The sequence below is a fragment of the Pygocentrus nattereri genome, chromosome 1, assembly GCF_015220715.1.
Source record: "Pygocentrus nattereri isolate fPygNat1 chromosome 1, fPygNat1.pri, whole genome shotgun sequence".
Classification (NCBI taxonomy): domain Eukaryota; kingdom Metazoa; phylum Chordata; class Actinopteri; order Characiformes; family Serrasalmidae; genus Pygocentrus; species Pygocentrus nattereri.
This window is the reverse complement of record NC_051211.1, coordinates 38,533,935-38,552,652: the sequence shown is the minus strand read 5'-3', so window position 1 is coordinate 38,552,652 and position 18,718 is coordinate 38,533,935. Positions and strand designations below refer to the sequence as shown.

Genomic DNA, 18,718 nt, shown 5'->3' with positions numbered 1-18,718 from the left:
TTGAGGAACGAGTACTTCTTTGACAGGAATCGCCCAAGCTTTGACGCCATCCTCTACTACTACCAGTCCGGTGGAAGGCTGCGGAGACCCGTGAATGTTCCTTTGGATATGTTCTCAGAGGAAATAAAATTTTATGAGCTTGGTGTTGAGGCCATGGAGAAGTTCAGGGAAGACGAAGGCTTCATCCGTGAGGAGGAGCGCCCACTGCCGGAGAATGAGTTCCAGAGGCAAATCTGGCTCCTGTTTGAGCATCCTGAGAGCTCAGGTCCAGCACGCGGCATTGCCATTGTGTCAGTTATGGTCATTCTCATATCCATCGTCATATTTTGCTTGGAGACGTTACCAGAGCTCAAGGAGGACCCACAGGGACATTTACAAACTATAGGGAACAGCACCTTCTATTACAAACCAAACGTTCTCACGGATCCCTTCTTTATTGTGGAGACTCTTTGCATCATTTGGTTCTCCTTTGAGTTGATTGTGAGATTCTTCGCTTGTCCAAGCAAGGCAGCCTACTTCAAAAACATGATGAACACAATCGATGTGGTGGCCATCATACCTTACTTCATCACACTTGGCACGGAGCTAGCAGATGATCCTGAGAACGGGAAGGAACCAAAGGGTGGGGGAGAGCAAGCCACGTCTCTGGCCATCCTCAGGGTAATCCGTTTGGTCAGGGTGTTCAGGATCTTCAAGCTGTCGAGACACTCCAAAGGGCTGCAGATTTTGGGCCAAACTCTGAAGGCAAGCATGCGTGAGCTGGGCCTGCTCATCTTCTTTCTCTTCATTGGGGTCATTTTGTTCTCCAGTGCTGTGTACTTCGCAGAAGCTGAGGAGAAAGAATCCTTCTTCACAAGCATCCCTGATGCCTTCTGGTGGGCTGTGGTTTCCATGACCACTGTGGGCTATGGGGACATGTACCCTGTGACCATTGGGGGCAAAATTGTGGGTTCCCTGTGCGCCATCGCTGGCGTCTTGACCATTGCACTCCCGGTGCCCGTGATTGTGTCCAATTTCAACTACTTTTACCACAGAGAGACTGAAGGAGAGGAGCAGGCACAGCTCCTCAACGTGAGCAATCCCAACATTGCCACCGACTCCAGCTCTAGTCGGCGCAGCTCATCAATTGTCAGTAAGTCGGAATATGTAGAGATAGATGAGGACATGAACAACAGCATTGACAATTTTAGAGAGGCGAATCTAAGAACTGGGAACTGCACCATCATGAACCAGAACTGTGTGAACAAGGGAAAGCTTCTAACAGATGTGTAATGTCCAGTTTCATCTTGGAGAAACATCTCAACCATACCCAGTGTGTTAATACTACCAGAATGCGTTATTGCATTGCTTTTGCTTTACCCTATGTTTACAACAAGGGATTCTTTCTACAGATATAAGAGATTGTCTAAAGTGAAGATACTGTGGTTTAAAATATTCAATTCTAAGAAAATGCAAGTCCAATGGGAGACTCTGCGACTCTCTGTCATCACAGAAACAATTACACATGGATTTTTATTATAACACATTGCACACGGCATCCAGGAACGTGCATCAGACCTTCTAGAGCATCTGCAGATACTGATACGTGGTCTGCTTTTGGGGGATATGCGATGTCACATCTTGAGCTCCACTGAGCAGAATAGATGCACCTTATTGTAACAGGAAAAGCATAGTGTTCCAGTCTTGCTCTAAGGATTCATGCTGGACAGGTGGCACTTTTCTGGAAGACATCTGCAATGCTGCTATTTCTCCCGCAGATGCTAGGACTTTCCCCATTATTCCCAATACCATGTGAGAGAGCACATGTATTTTTGGGAGATTATAAGCATGTTAAAGTATTCTTTGTTTTTTGATATTGGCATGCACAAACATTACCTCATTATTTTCTTTTCCTTTTTTGTTTTTCCATTTATTTATGCCCTCAGTTTTTATCTCATTTGGTTTCACCAAAAGTGCAATGGTTATTATTTATTGTTCCTGGTATAGATTATTTAAAAGCATTTATGAGCTGAATGTTTAATCTTAAGGTCAGAGCAGTTAATTATAGAGATCGTGGCATGTCAACTATGAAGCATTGAGGCCTACTCGACTCAGGTACTGTGTATCCTGCTATAATTAATGCATGACATCAGTGTTACGAATTGAGATTGGTTTGTATGTATTTGTAGATTAATGAAGGGATACACCAATCATCTATAACATTAAAACCACCATGTTTCTACGCTCATTGTCCATTTCATCTGCTTCACTTACCATATAGGTGCACTTTGTAGTTTTACTATTGCACCCTGTAGTCCATCTGTTTCTCTGCATACTTCATTAGCCCCTTTTTACCCTATTCGTCAACGTTCAGGACCTCCACGGGATGACCACAGAGGGTCCTGTGGGGGCCCTGAATGTTGACGAATAGGGTAAAAGAGATCTAACAAAGTATGCAGAGAAACAGATGGACTTCGGTTTGTAATTGTAGAACTACAAGTGCACCTATATGGTAAGTGGAGCTGATAAAATGGACAGTCAGTGTAGAAACTAGGTGTTTTTAATGTTATGGCTGATTGGTGTACATGTTGATTTTAAAGAAATATATTTCCGAAGATCTTAGTGGCATTTTGAAATAATATTGGTACACTCCAAACAGTATTGCATCCACGGAGAACACAACATGGAGGTGGCAACCCACAGATGATAATCATAACAATTCTAAAGCTACTTGTAAATTATGCACCCAACATTTAAAGGTACACTAATTAAGTTTTTTCCTAGGATTCCTCAGTGTCTGCCATTGTCGATGATATCACAAGTTAACTTTTCATGCGTGGACCGGTTCAGTGTTGTAATCCATTTTTATTTGGTGCACGTAGCATTTGTACACACAAATGCATCCACAGTATTCTCGCAAGAACTTTACTAGCATAGCACTTCTGAAAAAAAAAAGGAGAAAAATGACACTACAGAAATCTCACTTAGACTCTTTTAATGCTTGCAAGATGTTCATGATTTAAAGTGTAAAAGTAGGAGGAAAATGTTACTTAGTGTATCTTTAACTACTTTAACATCTACATTTTTGAAGATACACACTCTGTTTTCATTGCATATAGTGCCTTTAACCCTCTAACAGACAGAACCGTTAAAAGTGCCTCCATGTACAATAGCATTTTACTGTGCAGCTCCTTTTAACCTACTGTACGATACATATTGAAGTACCCATCTGAGTATCATTCAGACTATTGTAGTGAAAAAATGCAAAAAGACTGCGCATAAAGCTAGTGGGGGAGGGGGTCTGTTAGTGGAATAGTCTGGAATGAATAGTACAATGCATGGCCTCCATGACGACATAATGATTGAGAAGGCAACAAGAAAACGATTCTAATGTAGGATATTTCAGGATTTGCCCCTTCGAATCCCTGTATATAAACCCCATTAAGCGATTTAATCTCAGAAACAGAAACAGTCATCATTGTACAGAGAACAATTAGAAATATCTATTTTTCATCTCTTTCACTGTCCATTTATTTTCTGCTTTTTTGCATCATACCATAACAAGCCTTTTTATGTGTTTGTCTACCTCAGTGTGGTCATGTTTGGAGTGTTCGTGAAACCCAGAAGCTTAACATCTAGCTAGGCATTCTCCCAAGGTCATGAACCACAGTCTTTTATGTAATGAATTAATAGAGAAAAGTGCTATAAATGGCTATTTAAGAAGTCGTGCACACTTTTAACTGCCAGAATTTGGAAATCTGAGAGAAAATAATAGAAATCACCATTCTACAGGAGTCTGAGATGACCATATTTAGTATAGTTTAGGAGCAGTAGTGTTATTTCTTAACAAACAGCATGCCTAGAAGCATAAATGTATATGATTTCAACACTGCCAGTATAACCAACCTACTGCCGAGTCCAAAAGAGTACATTTATTCACATAAACAACAAGCTACAGGGAAATGCTAACCATTCCTTTAAAAGCCCTATAATAACAGTAGTACAGTAAAGGTATGCAAGAGGTGTGTTACGAGCAGTCTAAACGCATACTCATGTAAAAGTGTTGTTATGTTGGTGAAATAATGACTCAGTCAGAGGTGAAACCTTTCCAGAGGCTCAATTCTTCTCTTTTTAGGGCATCTTTGGTCTCAAATGATATAAACCTCAGTCATCAGAGGTGTTAACAAATTGCAAAGTATAGTACAGAAGTCACCAATGTATCTGAAAAAACAATAGTAACTAAATGTTAATGACTAAACTGTAAATAATATTGTATCTCTTTTCATCACAAATAGATTTAAGTAGAAGTAAACATATTCCAATTAGAAAATACTCAGGAAAGTACAAACCCATCACAGTTTTACTTGAGTATATTGACTAAGTACTATCCACCTCTGGGCTTACTGGACTTCAGTACTGTTGATGTACAGATGGATGTAAAGTTTTGGTGCCCTGGTCAGATGGCATGTTTTGTTGATCTTTTAAGTGAAAATAAGTTAACACATGTTCTACAGAGAACACACTTCTGCGCATTTTAACATACAACTGTTCATACCCTGTTTTACTGTTTTTTGCTGACTTTAACTTATAACACGAGAACAATATGAAGCATAAAATGCAGCATGTGCAATATATAATATACATTTATATTCCATTCATTTAGCAAATAAATAGACATTGTGCATTAAAATGTGCAGAAAAAAATAGTCAAGTTTAGGTGTGTTCCTTGTAGAAATGCTCATAGAACCTGCTCCCTCTGTTGTCTTAGAAAATCAATAAACCATGCCATTTGTTCAGGGCTGTTTAAACTTTTGCATATGACTGTATGGGTTCTTGGAAGTACAGCTGACAGCAACAGTTGTAGGAAAAAGTCCAATTAGAAGTTCCTAGAAAAAGATCCAGGAGTTTATAGGATTGGGGGGTTTATAAATAGGTTTTATATATGGCTGAAGATATTCTGATGGAAAGTGAAGGGTGCAAAGTAGAGAGCATGAGAATAATGTGTTAATTGGGCTTTAGCAGCTGCATCCTGCCAATATAGTATAACCCAGTGTTTCAAGAGATTTCTACCATGAGCATTTTCTGTACATTTTCATGTCAGAGTAACAACATTTACTTAAGAGTATTTTTTATAAACTATGGCAGATAAACCAGGGGACCAAAAATAATTCTCTCTCCCTTTACATTGTGCACATTGTGCAAAATACTATATAATACTGACATAGCTATTATACTGGGAAATAATCCTCATTAAAAAATCTTTACATTATTTTATCTTTCTTTTTTCACTGTATGAAATGGGAACATTACCCAAACCCTTTCTATAATTGCCATAATAATTTCTAATCATTTCTTTCGAAAAAGCTTTTTAATTACAGGCTTGGGTCATGATTTAATGAGGGTCTACATCAATGGAATTCTATAAAACAGCCATTGATTTTTAATGATGTTACACAATTTGAAGTATTTAATCTTATTTTCATATATATAAACATATTTATTGATAAGAAGGAGAAAACTACTGGCCCTTTTCTTTGTATTTAATTGCTTTTATGCTTTAAACAGTTCAGCTGCATTGTACTGGGTTGGTTATGGTAGTACTAAACGTCTTATATATTTGTTCTTTTCTGTTTTTATAATGTTTTATAATCTGTTACAATTACTATATGTAAGCTTTATTACTGAGGTCTGAAAGAATGTTAGTGCTTTCTGAACCTTTTTACTAAACGTAAATGTAAGGGTAAAATGGGGAGAAACCAATGAAATTCCATCCAGTGTGATATGAGCCCTCTACTCTGCTCTTCATTTAGATATCATTACTATACATCATGGTTAACAATAACAAGATGCAGTAAAGTCAGAGACCACCCTTTGTTTATTCAAATTCCATTCAGAATAGCTAGTAAATACAAGGCAGCATCAAGAAAAAAGCAGGAAACAAGGATTTAACAGAAAACTACACAGAAGCCTCAACAACTATTTATAACATCAGATGTGTAGTGTGTCCACTTTTTGCCATTGCTACAGCTTTTTTGGTAGACATGCTTTCTGTTTTTTTTGGATGTTATTTACACCTTCAAAGTTTAGTCTAAGAAGTTGGTTTCATTTTCTGCTTTTCATGACCCAAGTTATTCCAAATATATTAAATCATGTTGAGGTCAGGACTTGGATGGTCAGTCCATTATTCAGAGAGCACTTCTTTGTTAGATTTTCAAAGTATTGTCTATTTCCTTTTCTCAGTAATGACTTCTTGACAGCTACACATCCTTTTAGACTCACAGTGTTGAGTTGGCTTCTCACAGAGGAAGGATGGACAGAACCCTTGTGGATTTTATAAATTTCAAGTAAAAGTGGAGCTTGATTTTCTCTTCTTTGTCAAAGGTGAAAGCTTGATGAAGCTTTTAAAGTGATGTTTATCTGATGGGGACAGTTTTGGTGATCTACCAGGTCTTGGATGGTTGTTGGGAGTGTCGTTTTTGTGTTATTGTTTTTTATGAAGTGCAAAAAAAGTTTTATGAACTGAAAATTTTCCCCTTCCCTATTCAAATCTCCTGAAAAATGAATAACTCATACTTCATGGTTTTGGCTGGAAATGAATGAAATGACGGGTGGTCTCTGACTTTGGCAAAGTACTGTAAGTTACGTTCATCTTGACAAAATATGTACTGTAAGGAAATGCTCATCAAGCCTTTTCATCATATATGTCAAACACGGTACCACAGAGTAATAAGGTTTTTGTTCTGCAGTGCTCACCCCATGTGTCTGTTATATTCAAGCGCTTTTAATGTGGTGAGCTTTTTAATGTGTTCATTTAACTGCTTAATCTGCATGATAAAACAAAAGAAAGAACTGCATGATCCAAATAAGTCAAAGGATGAAATCTGAATCTGCCTCAACATTTACATGTCTGCCCTCATTTGCTTTAGGATTTTCTGCCAAATACTATTATTATTATTATTATTATTTTATTCTGGATTATATTCATGGCAAAGAAGTACAGACATCATTGCTCAGTGTGTGTGTAACATCCAGATCTCTTTTCCATACACAGCTATCTGTCCACACACACACACACACACATTAAAATTAGACTGACTACTTAATGTGACCTTTATTTTGGACTGTGCTGTTTTTGGATGTTGTTCTTATACTGTATGTTCCTTAGGTCCATGTTTCTGAGTCCTTTCGTCAAACATTCAGGATCCTGCAGCAGCTTATTCTGTTTCATCATATGCTGGTGAAGGCATAGTCTATGATCTATGCAAGGATGTCCATCCCCTGTCTTCTGTCCATCCTACTGCGCATCCATATCAATAAATACATAAATATTTGAAATGTGGATCCCTTTATTGTTCTTTCCAGTACAAGCCATGAAATGCTGTTTCGGTCTGTTTGAATGTCCTCCCATTGTCTTTCTCCAATTATAGTGATGGAGTATATTTTGATGGAAATGGGTATGATTACAAAACCAGAAGTAAATAGAATTTTTTGTTTTATTAGTTAAGCAAGCAAGCCTACATTTACAAATGTTTTATTGTGTTTTATTGTGTGTGACATTTTTGTTGTGTCAGTTGTGTATAATATTTGGGTATAAAGAAAGGTGCAGTTATGCTGTCCATTTTATGTCAGCATGGCTACCTTTGTGAAGAGGTGTGAACTGTTTTCACAGCAGGGGGATCCCACCCCTCCCTTTTTACCCCTCATTACTCACTAGCAGCTCAACACAGAGCCACAAAATTCACACACAGAGAGCCAACAGAGTTCTAGTTAATTGAATAATAGATAGAGTGGATACAGGGAAATATTTCATATTTATTTATTTACATTAATTAAAAATATCTCAGTCAATTTCCTTTCTGCAGTGGAAATGAGCTTTCTTCGCTACACTCTATTTGATAGGGTGAGGAGCTCAGTCATCTGGAAGGAGCTCAGAGTAGAGCCGCTACTCCTCCACATTGAGAGGAGCCAGCTGAGGTGGTTCGGGCATCTGATCCGGATGCCTCCTGGACACCTCCCGTTAGGGGTGTACAAGGCACGGCCTACCGGGACAAGACCTTGGGGTGGATTATATCTCCAAGTTGGCCTGAGGGAATGGTCCCTGGGAATGAGCTGGAGGAAGTTGCAGGGGTCAGGGTCATCTGGGATTCTCTGCTCTCTCAACTGCTACCGCAACCCTATCTGGACTAAGCAGTTAACGATTAATGATGATGATGAATTTCCTTTCTGCCTACTTTCAACGGAATTCAGTGAACAGTTGGGGACTGAAGAAACCAATTGATCCAGTTTTGAAAGTGGCATTATTGCTATTCTTCAGGTAGACAAGTTGTTAGTTGCATAACCTTACTTCAAACTACTTTATGTGCCAGTGGGAGACAGGTGGGCCAGTTTGAGAAACCCCGGTTTTTGAACTTTACACAGGTAACAATCTGGATGATCCTTTTCTTCACTGACTCGAAAAACACAACATTCATTGTTTCAATAAGCAGTCTTAAAGGCTGACTCATCAGACCATCATACATGTTTCCACTGCGCATCAGGCCATTTTAGTAGAGCTTGAGCCCAGAGAAATAGGCAGTGTTTCTGGATGCTGTTGACATAAGACTTCCACTGTACATAGTTCAGTCTTAGTTTGCATACAGATGCAAACTAATGAATGGTGTTTATTAACAGTTTATCAAAATGCTCCCAAGCCCATGTAATGATATTCAACACAAAAGTATGCTGATTTTTAATACTGTACCTTTTGAAGGATTGAAGGTCACAGGAATTCAATTGTGGTTTTAAGTCTTGCCTTATATGCACAGAAATCTCTCTAGATTGCCTTTTCACTCACAAGGAATGTTGTTCTTAAACTGTTGCATTATTTGCTGTCGCATTTTTGCAAAGTGCTGAGACTAAACCCATCGTTGCTTACAAAGGTATTGGCTTTTCCTGGATATTTCCCTTTATAAGCAAGCATTACAGCATCACCAGTCTTGTTTTTGAACACTTCATAACTTTCCCAGTCTTAAATTGCCCCATTTCGGAACCTGCATATTTATGGAAAACAATGAAACTGACTAAACAAAACATAAATTATCTTATCTTTGTATTGTTTTTTTTTAAATACAGGCCAAAGTGGATTTATAAATGTATGCCTTTTGTGCATTTCTTTATTTGCATTTCACAAACTGTCTTGTTTATTGCGTCTTACCTCAGGTATGTACATCACTGATCCATTCTACCAAAAGCAAAACATCATGTGATGGTAACTGTGGTTAGTTTATTATTGAAATCAGTCATTTTCTGGGTACATTATTCACACATACATCACAGTGAGGAACAAAACAAACTTGAAGTCTTTTAAGCTTCACTGATTTTAAAATATTCAAATGTGTGCATTATTCCTACATTAGTGAAATGTATTTCACATTGTAGTATCAACACAATGATGGCCAAAAGTAAGTAAAGTGGAAGATAGAACTGTGCTGATGTAATATATTTTATTCATGTGGTACTGATATACACATTTGAACCATTATTATCTGAACCTATATTATTACTATGTGTGTGACTCGCACATCTGTTTTTCTGAAACAATGCACTACAAGTTTTCTATGTGTGACTGAATGACAACTCACAGGCACAATTACTGTGTTATGAAAACCATGCAAACAGTCTAAGACTATACTGTGGAGCTTAGACATGTACAGCCCACTATTTCACAATGTGATGCTTCTCATGCCTTCTAAAATAGTCCGGCATGTGATCAGGACAGCTACAACCAATCAATCTCATTGTCTCAGGAGTATTCTTTGAAAGATACTTCCAACTGTAGCTGACCTGTTCACATCTCATTCCATACAATCTGTTTATAGAAACTCAGCTTCAAAAAACAACCACGTTGAATGCATTGTTTTGTGTTGTCACAAAAACCCTGTGAAATTGAATTATGACAGTCTTCGGTAAATAAAACCTACACAAACATTATATGGTCCCCAGGGGAAAAATAAAACTATTTTAGTAACAAAATATAGTGTCGTGATATAAAAGACATTTTAAGAACTGTCTTTGGAAACCTACCTACTTTCTTTGTTCATATATTGTTTTTTTCTTTTTGGCCCTCGCCACCACTAACATTGCACTTTGGCCCCCCAAGCCGAAAGTTCTGGGGGACCTGACATAAACCATAGAAGGAGGTTTCCATTCTGAGAATTTTCAACCTATCAACATGCCTTCAAGGCTGGCTAAATCTGTATACTATATACAGTGTTCCCTTGCAACTTCGCGGTTCACCTTTTGCAGACTCAAAAAAGCTTTTGCAGGTTTTCAAAAAATATTAATGGAAAAAACATATCCCAGATTTTCGCTACTTCGCGGGTTTTCTGTGGAACTCAATCTGTGGAAAATATATATATTTGATGAATTTTTACATTTCAAAATGTAGAAAAAGTATTTGAAAAATATTAATTCTAACAATAAAGGAATGTTATAAATCATAAAATATTACGATTTACAGTAAATAGTGCATATTTACTCAGTGGATGAATACATCCTGCATTAAAAACCGACATCATTCTGTAACGGATATTACCACATGGGCTCAGGAACACTTCAGAAAACCAGTGTCAGTGAACACAGTTCATCGCTCCATCTACAAGTGCAAGTTAAAACTCTGCCATGCAAAGCAAAAGCCATATATCACCAACACCCAGAAACACCGCCGGCTTCTCTGGGCCCGAGCTCATCTGAGATGGACTGACGCAAAGTGGAAAAGTGTCCTGTGGTCTGACGAGTCCACATTTCAAACTGTTTTTGGAAATCATGGACGTCGTGTCCTCCGGGCCAAAGAGGAAAAGGACTGTCCGGATTGTTATCAGCGCAAAGTTCAAAAGCCAGCATTTCTGATGGTGTGGGGGTGTGTTAGTGCCCAGGGCAGGGGTAACTTGCACATCTGTGAAGGCCCCATTAATGCTGAAAGGTACATACAGGTTTTGGAGCAAGATATGCTGCCATCCAAGCAATGTCTTTTTCAGGGACATCCCTGCTTATTTCAACAAGACAATGCCAAGCCACATTCTGCATGTGTTACAACAGCGTGGCTTCATAGTAAAAGAGTGCGGGTACTAGACTGGCATGCCTGCAGTCCAGACCTGTCTCCCATTGAAAATGTGTGGGGCATTATGAAGCTCAAAATACGACAGTGGAGACCCCGGACTGTTGAACAACTGAAGTTGTACATCAAGCAAGAATGGCAAAGAATTCCTCCTACAAAGCTTCAACAATTAGTGTCCTCAGTTGCCAAACGCTTATTGAGTGTTGTTAAAAGGAAAGGTGATGTAACACAGTGGTAAACATGCCCCTGTCCCAACTTCTTTGGAATGTGTTGCAGGCATCAAATTCAAAATGAGTGAATATTTGCAAAAAATATAAAGTATATCCATTTCAACATTAAATATCTTGTCTTTGTAGTGTATTCAATTGAATATAAGTTGAAAAGCATTTGCAAATCATCGTATTCAGTTTTTATTTAGGTTTTACACAACGTCCCAACTTCATTGGAATTGGGGTTGTATGATACTAAGTCATTTGACCCTGACCCTGCCTGATGCCAGGCCCAACAGATGCAGCTTCAGGCTCAGCATCCCTGTCTCCCATCCCCATACCTCTACCAATGACCCAGCCTTGTCTCCCCATTCCCATACCCCTTCCAATGAACCAGACCTGTCTCCCCATTATTGTACTGCTATCAGTGGACCAGCCCTACTCCTCATCCCCATACCCCTATCAATAAACCAGCCCTACTCCTCATCCCCATACCCCTATCAATGAACCAGTCCTACTCCTCATCCCCATACCCCTATCAGTGAACCAGCCCTACTCATCATCCCCATACCCCTATCAATGAACCAGCCCTACTCCTCATCCCCATACCCCTATCAATGAACCAGCCCTACTCCTCATCCCCACACCCCTATCAATGAACCAGCACTACTCCTCATCCCCATACCCCCACCGATAAACCAGGCTTGTCTCCCCATCCCCATCCCCTTACCAATGAACCAGCCCTACTCCTTATCCTCATACCCCTACAAATGAACCAGCCCTACTTCCTATCCCAATACCCCTACCAATGAACCAGACCTGTGTCCCCATTCCTATACTGCTACCAATGGACCAGCCCTACTCATCATCCCCATACCCCCACCATTTAACCAGTCTTGTCTCCTCATCCCTACCAATGAACCAGTCCTCTCTCCCATCCTCATACCCCTACCAGTGAATCAGTCCTCTCTCCCCATCCTCCTACCCCTACCAATGAACCAGTTCTTTCTCCATATCCTCATACTCCTACCAATGAACCAGTCCTGTCTCCCTATTGTCATATCCCTACCAATGAACCAGCCCTACTCCCCATCCTCATACCCCTACCAAAGAGGGTATTTCTGAATGTATTTATACATGCATTTTTGGCTTATGTAGACAATATGTTGCTTGTAATGCCAAAATCAAGAGGTCAATCAAAAAATCTATGGTCAAAAACTATGGTCATAACAACTGCTATGCTATGACAAATACTGTGGCTGTTTAGCAAGACAATAAAAGTTAGAAGTACCAGTGTGTGCTGATTTAGGATCAGTTTCATCACATCATCTTAAAATATAGTTACCTGACAAAACGTCAATAATACAAATTCTAACAGGGTTAATTAGCCAAATTGGCTGATAACAAGCTAACTGACAGTTACCTCCCATTTGTCTTGTCTGAGATTTGCTTGCTATAACAAGAACTCTTATTCTGGTGTAATAATGATAGTATTTACAGTAACATCTGTCATGTCAGTGTTAACTTAATTCCCCCTGGAGCTGGACAGCTTCTGAATGTTAGCTGCCATTAGCATCACTTGGACATGAGGAATTAACATGAGATGATGTTATTATTGATGATGAATTATTTTAAAATGTCTTTGCACATTTCAATTCAATGTACAATAATAATGGATCAGCATAATTCTGTAACTCCAAATAACTCCAACTGCCTCACCTATAGCAGCTTGTTAGCAGTTGTTAGATTGGGCCCTCACTGATTGCTCTGTTTGGTTGAATTTAGAATTTTTATGCTGCCTTCAAGTCATGTTGAAAATGTCATATAAAATATTCATGAAATGAGCGCACAAGAACACAATAACAATGTCAGAATTTTACTAGCAGAACACATGGATTTTTCAATGAGCCTCAACTTACTTCAATGGGTGTGTCAATAAAAAGTATCGGTGGTTTTGTAAACTGGCTGTGCTTTAGTTATTTAGCATTCACATATGAGGACTATAGACTGCAATCCTACTCTCATCTACAAAATGATAACTTTTCAGAAGAAGGAAAAATGTTCTTGAATTTAAAATATAAATTAATACAATGGAATTTATTTTAAAGTAAATTTGAACCATTTTTATTTGTTCATTCATCACACAATATCAAATGAAGATGTGAGGGTTTTACCCCAACAACTATGATATACTTCGTGATGCTAACTGGTTAAAAACATTACTCACCTAATACGCATCCTCTGCTCTTCAGTTTGTTGCAGTTTTGAACTTTTTCCCAGGGTATCCATTTTGTTTCAACCAAAACACCTTGAACTTATATCACTTTGTACATGCAACCTCTGAACACATAAGTAGGAGCTGCCTGGGAGGACTTGAAGGCAGCATGAATTAGATTGTGCATGCGGGCTGCAGCAAATTGCAGTTATGTGGTGGATTAATATTGGCATTTAACCACATGAACACACTTTAATATTAATTATGCCAAAGCTCTAGAAAGAAAAAAAGAAAATAGAGAGAAAATCATTAAAAAAAAGGCTTCTTAGTATGAAAAGCTAACCTATTAGCCTGGCTGTTATTTATAGCTAACAGTACTCCTAGTACAGTACAGTAACACTAGTGCTGGTGATCCTGCAGACAGCACACAATAAACACAGGAAAGAGCGCTCAGTAAGTCTCCAAAGAAAACAATACTTCACAAAGATCTGAAATAAAGCCTGGGCTTATAAATATCCAAAACTATCACATGACCATACTACACAGCTGTGAGGATTCAGTCTTCAGGTGATCTGGATCTCTGATAGGCCAATGGTGTTGCGTCCTGGGTCATGTGATCCTGCAATAGATCTTGGGAATTGTAGTCCTGAAGAGTATGTGGAAGAGTATGTGGAGCAGGCGTGACAATTGGTTATCATTTTCTTTCCCCTTTATGTAACAGTTTTATGCTACTATGGCATGAAGGAAAATGATGTATTTCAGTTGTGCAAAGGTCAAGATGTGCCAGGGAACACAATGTTTTCTGGGAGAGTTTATGTGAAATCACATTTATGTGTACAGTGACTGGACACCTCATTAAGTACACCTAATTGTTTCTAAACTCTTTGTCCACTTCAGCTATACTTACAATATAGGTGCATTTTGTAGTTCTACAATTACAGGCTGTAGTCCATCTGTTTCTCTGCATGCTTTGTTAGGCCCATTTTACCCTGTTCTTCAATGGTCAGGACCCCCACAGGACCACCACAGAGCAGGTATTATTTGGGTGATGAATCATTCTCAGCACTGCAGTGACACTGACGTGGTCGTGGTGTGTTAGTATGTGTTGCGCTGGTCTGAGTGGATCAGACACAGCAGAGCTGCTGGAGTTTTTAAACACTGTGTCCACTCGCTGTCCACTTTATTCCTGTATACCTGCCTACCTTGTTGGTCCATCTTGGAGATGTTAAAGACAATAGCTCAACTGTTGCTGCACAGTTTGTGTTGGTCATTTTCTAGTCCTTCATCAGTGGTTACAGGATGCTGCCCACAGGATGCTGTTGGCTGGATGTTTTTGGTTGGTGGACTATTTTTTGTGTTTTAATGAAGTCACTACTAAAACCTTTGATAAAGTTTCAATGGCAATGTTTAGTCGTTTGTTTTAATAAAATAAACATAATTAAGATATAGGGCAGGCGTCACCAACACGGTACCCGTGGGCGCCAGGTCGCCCGCAAGGATCATATGAGTCGCCCGCAGATCTGTTCTAAAAATAGCACAACTCACTTGTGAGCTGCATCTAAAATCTAATTTGATTCTGTTGCTATTCTTTTTTAACCACACTTGTATTATATATATATATATATATATATATATATATATATCTTATCTTAAAATATCTTAAAATTATGTTCATTATGCATGAAGTTTAGATAAGTTGAGGTTAACTCTTAGTTTTTGTCTAGAGTAGTTCAAAGGTCAGTATTCTACGCATGACAAAACCAGTGATCGTGGAGAGTAAACTAGCGGGCTAGCAGGCACAGCATGCAGTCTCTTACCCCAGAAAAAAAACGTATCACTTTCGCAACGAATGGGAGGTAGAGTTCTTCTCTACGACTGTTAAAGAAACCTGCATGTGTCTCATTTGCGGGGCAGCTGTGGCGATACCAAAGCGGCACAATGTCGAGAGACACTTCACTACCTGTCACAAAAGCTACAATGCTAACTCTCCACCTGGAAGCGCACTAAGGGCAGAAAAAGTCGGTGAGCTAAAGGCAGCTTTGGTTACACAAAAAAAATCACAAAAAGCAACCGAAGCCTCGTTCAGAGCTACACATTTTCTGATCAAGAAGAAGAAGGCATTTTCAGATGGAGAAGTTGTCAAAGAAGCAATGTTAATAATTGCTAACATTGCATTGAAAGATGAGAAAAATGGAACCGATCTAATCTCCACTCTCTCCGACGTCCAACTGGAGGCATCTGCGATGGCTAGACGAGTGTCAGCTATGTCTGGTAACTTGGTGGATCAGTTGGACCAGGATCTGGTGAAGTGCAGGTGGTTTAGCATCCAGTGTGACGAGTCCGTGGACAGCAGCAGTACAGCGCAGCTGTTGGTTTTTATCCGGATGGTGTTTGAAGACTTCTCCACAAGAGAAGAACTCCTGACACTATTGCCCTTAAAGACAACTACGAGAGGAGATGACATTTATAATATGGTGAAGGAGTTTTTCGTGCAGAAAAAGGTACCATTGGGAAAGCTGGTAGTCGTGACTACAGACGGGGCTCCTGCTATGATCGGCCGACATACAGGTTTCATTGCTCACTGTAAAGGTGACCCAGACTTCCCAAAATTTCTGCATTACCACTGCATCATTCACCAGCAGGCGTTATGTGCGAAAGTGATCGGCTTTGGACACGTGATGACTCCCTTTTTGAAAATCATTAACAACATTCACTCCAAAGCAAAACAGCACAGGATTTTCAAGGTGCTATTGGAGGAGATGTCAGCTGAATATGGTGACCTGCTGCTACACACAGAAATCCGATGGCTCAGTAGAGGACGAGTGTTACTTCGTTTTTTGTCACTTTTGGGTGAAATCAAAGAGTTCAGGCAGTCCAAAGGTGAAGACGTCTCACTGCTAGAGGACACAGAGTGGACACTTGACCTTGCATTTTTGACGGACATTACTGGGAAACTAAACCACTTGAACTGCGAGCTGCAAGGCAAAGGTCAGACTGTTGTCGATATGATAAGTGCTGTAAATGCATTTAAAGCCAAAATGAATGCTTTCTCAGCAGATTTACAAAGAAAAAGGGTTCTGCACGTTCCCTCTGTGCAGTCGGTGCTGAAAGACAATGCTTCTGCATCTGAGACATTTGACAAAGTTGCAGAAAAGTACTATGAAGTCATAAACAGACTTGGGCAAGAGTTTGAGAATAGTTTTAATCTTAATCAGCTTGAGTCATGTGTGTCATTCATTTCCAATCCTTTCATGGATGGGGACACAACATGCTTTGCTGAGCAACTAAGTGCTACGTTCAACTTGGATGCTGGACAGGTGGAAATGGAAATCATAACATTTCAAAATGACCTTCACCTCAAAGCCTACCAGGCTGCACCAAACTTTTGGTGCCTTTTTGACACAGAGAAGTACAGTGGTGTATGCACAGCAGCTATGAAGGTTGCCAGCCTGTTTGGTTCAACCTATCTCTGTGAATCAGCTTTTTCTGACATGAACTTCATCAAGAACAAACACAGAACACGCCTCACTGATGCACATCTGAAAGACTCACTCACAGTTGCAGTGTCAAGTTACACACCAGATTACAATACACTGGTGAACAGTATGCAATGCCAGTCTTCCCACTAACAAAGAAACAGATACAAGATGTTGTCAATGGCAAAGTTGAATTAAAATATTGAAGAATTGTGTTCAATTTAAAAGTGCATTCATGATATATAACAGTTATATATTTGCTTTAAATATCACAGATTTGATCTTTAGTTCCAAATGTGAGAAGATTTATTTCAAAATATGCCAGTTGATTTTTCTTTAACATTACATAATTGATAGCTTTTTGAAACATGCTGCAACACAGTTCATGATTTGTTAAAAGGATATATCAGTGGCTAGTGAAAATGAGACATTTTTGCTATGACATGTAGTGATGTAAGTGATCATCAGAAAATGTAAAAATTGCTGAGATTAATAGAGATAAAGTGCTGAATATTGATATCTGTTTTCCACCTTGTTGTCATTGTTGATAATTATTGTGAGAAATTATTCATTAATCTGATCAGTGTCTTCACATAGATAAGTATCATTAATCATTATTAATAATATATAACTAAAGGCAAACTGAGCAAATGTTTTTAAGAAGAGCACATCAAACTGGTAGCCCTTCGTATAACTCGGTAACCATAAAGTAGCTCTCAGTTTCAAAAAGGTTGGTGATGTTGATATGTGAAGTTTGAAATGTATTTTGAACCAATTCAATAGGATGATCCAGCTGCTGAATAAGAATATTGAAGAAGCCATAAAGTTTTCACCTTATTTGTTGAATATGTTGAATAAACAGCTTATGCTATTAACTTCAAGAAGACCACATAAGGCCTCTAACTTATAAGTTAGAGTTCCATTATTTGGAAATGATGCTTTATAACAGTGTTGGTAATTGAGCAAATTCAGGTCTAGTCGAGTCAAAGTTTATTTATATACTTCTTTTTTACAACAGCTGTTGTCACAAAGCAGCTTTACAGAAAAATCCAGCTCCAAGCCCCCATGAGTGTCGCCGATGGCAACAGTGGCAGGGAAAAACTCCCTAAGAGCATAAGGAAGAAGCCTTGAGAGAAACCAAGACTCAAAAGGGGAAACCATCCTCCTCTGGTCGACACCAGATAGCAAACAGTGTTAGTATAAAATATTAGAATACAAAACGGGGAAAAAACAGGGGGAGCAATGGTTAATTAGATTAGTTTTAGTTTATGCACCAGCAGCAGCAGCGTCAGGAGGGTGAGTCCTTGCAGTTGAGGTTTGCACAGTGTTGTATAGCATTAAGCTCAATGGTGGTCAAAACGGTCCTAAAGTCTGAAACGGACCAGAAGGCTGGCAAGCAATGGGCACCCGATCAAGGCAGCAACAGCTTCAGATGCACAGGATGGACAGCTGTTCAACTCAGCAAAGAAACGGAAACACACAGAGATTTAGTTCTGTAAAGAGTGACTGATCACAGATTACAGTATTTACAGAGAGCAGCACAGAATCCATCCATCCATCCATCCATTTTCCAAGCCGCTTCTCCGTCAGGGTCACGGTGGGGTGCTGGAGCCTATCCCAGCAGTCTTCGGGCGGAAGGCAGGATACACCCTGGACAGGTCGCCAGTCCATCACAGGGCAGACAGACAGACACAGACAGACACTCACACACTCACACCTAGGGGCAATTTAGCACATCCAATTG

General features: G+C 39.3%; 2 protein-coding genes across 2 annotated transcripts in view; both read left to right on the top strand.

Moving 5' to 3' along the window:
- Window positions 1–7,318, top strand: part of kcna1b (potassium voltage-gated channel, shaker-related subfamily, member 1b) — a 9,019-nt gene extending 1,701 nt beyond the window's left edge. The window contains exon 2 of the mRNA XM_017693929.2: window positions 1–7,318. This exon is cut by the window's left edge and continues 403 nt beyond it. Coding sequence (XP_017549418.1) covers window positions 1–1,272 — 1,272 coding nt within the window. The 3' untranslated portion in view covers window positions 1,273–7,318.
- A 7,931-nt stretch (window positions 7,319–15,249) lies between these two features.
- Window positions 15,250–17,127, top strand: LOC108425307 (general transcription factor II-I repeat domain-containing protein 2A-like). The gene is made up of 2 exons (XM_017693879.1): window positions 15,250–15,274; window positions 15,413–17,127. The coding sequence occupies exons 1-2, from the start codon at window positions 15,250–15,252 to the stop codon at window positions 17,125–17,127; spliced, it is 1,740 nt and encodes a 579-aa protein (XP_017549368.1).
- Window positions 17,128–18,718: the final 1,591 nt, after the last annotated feature.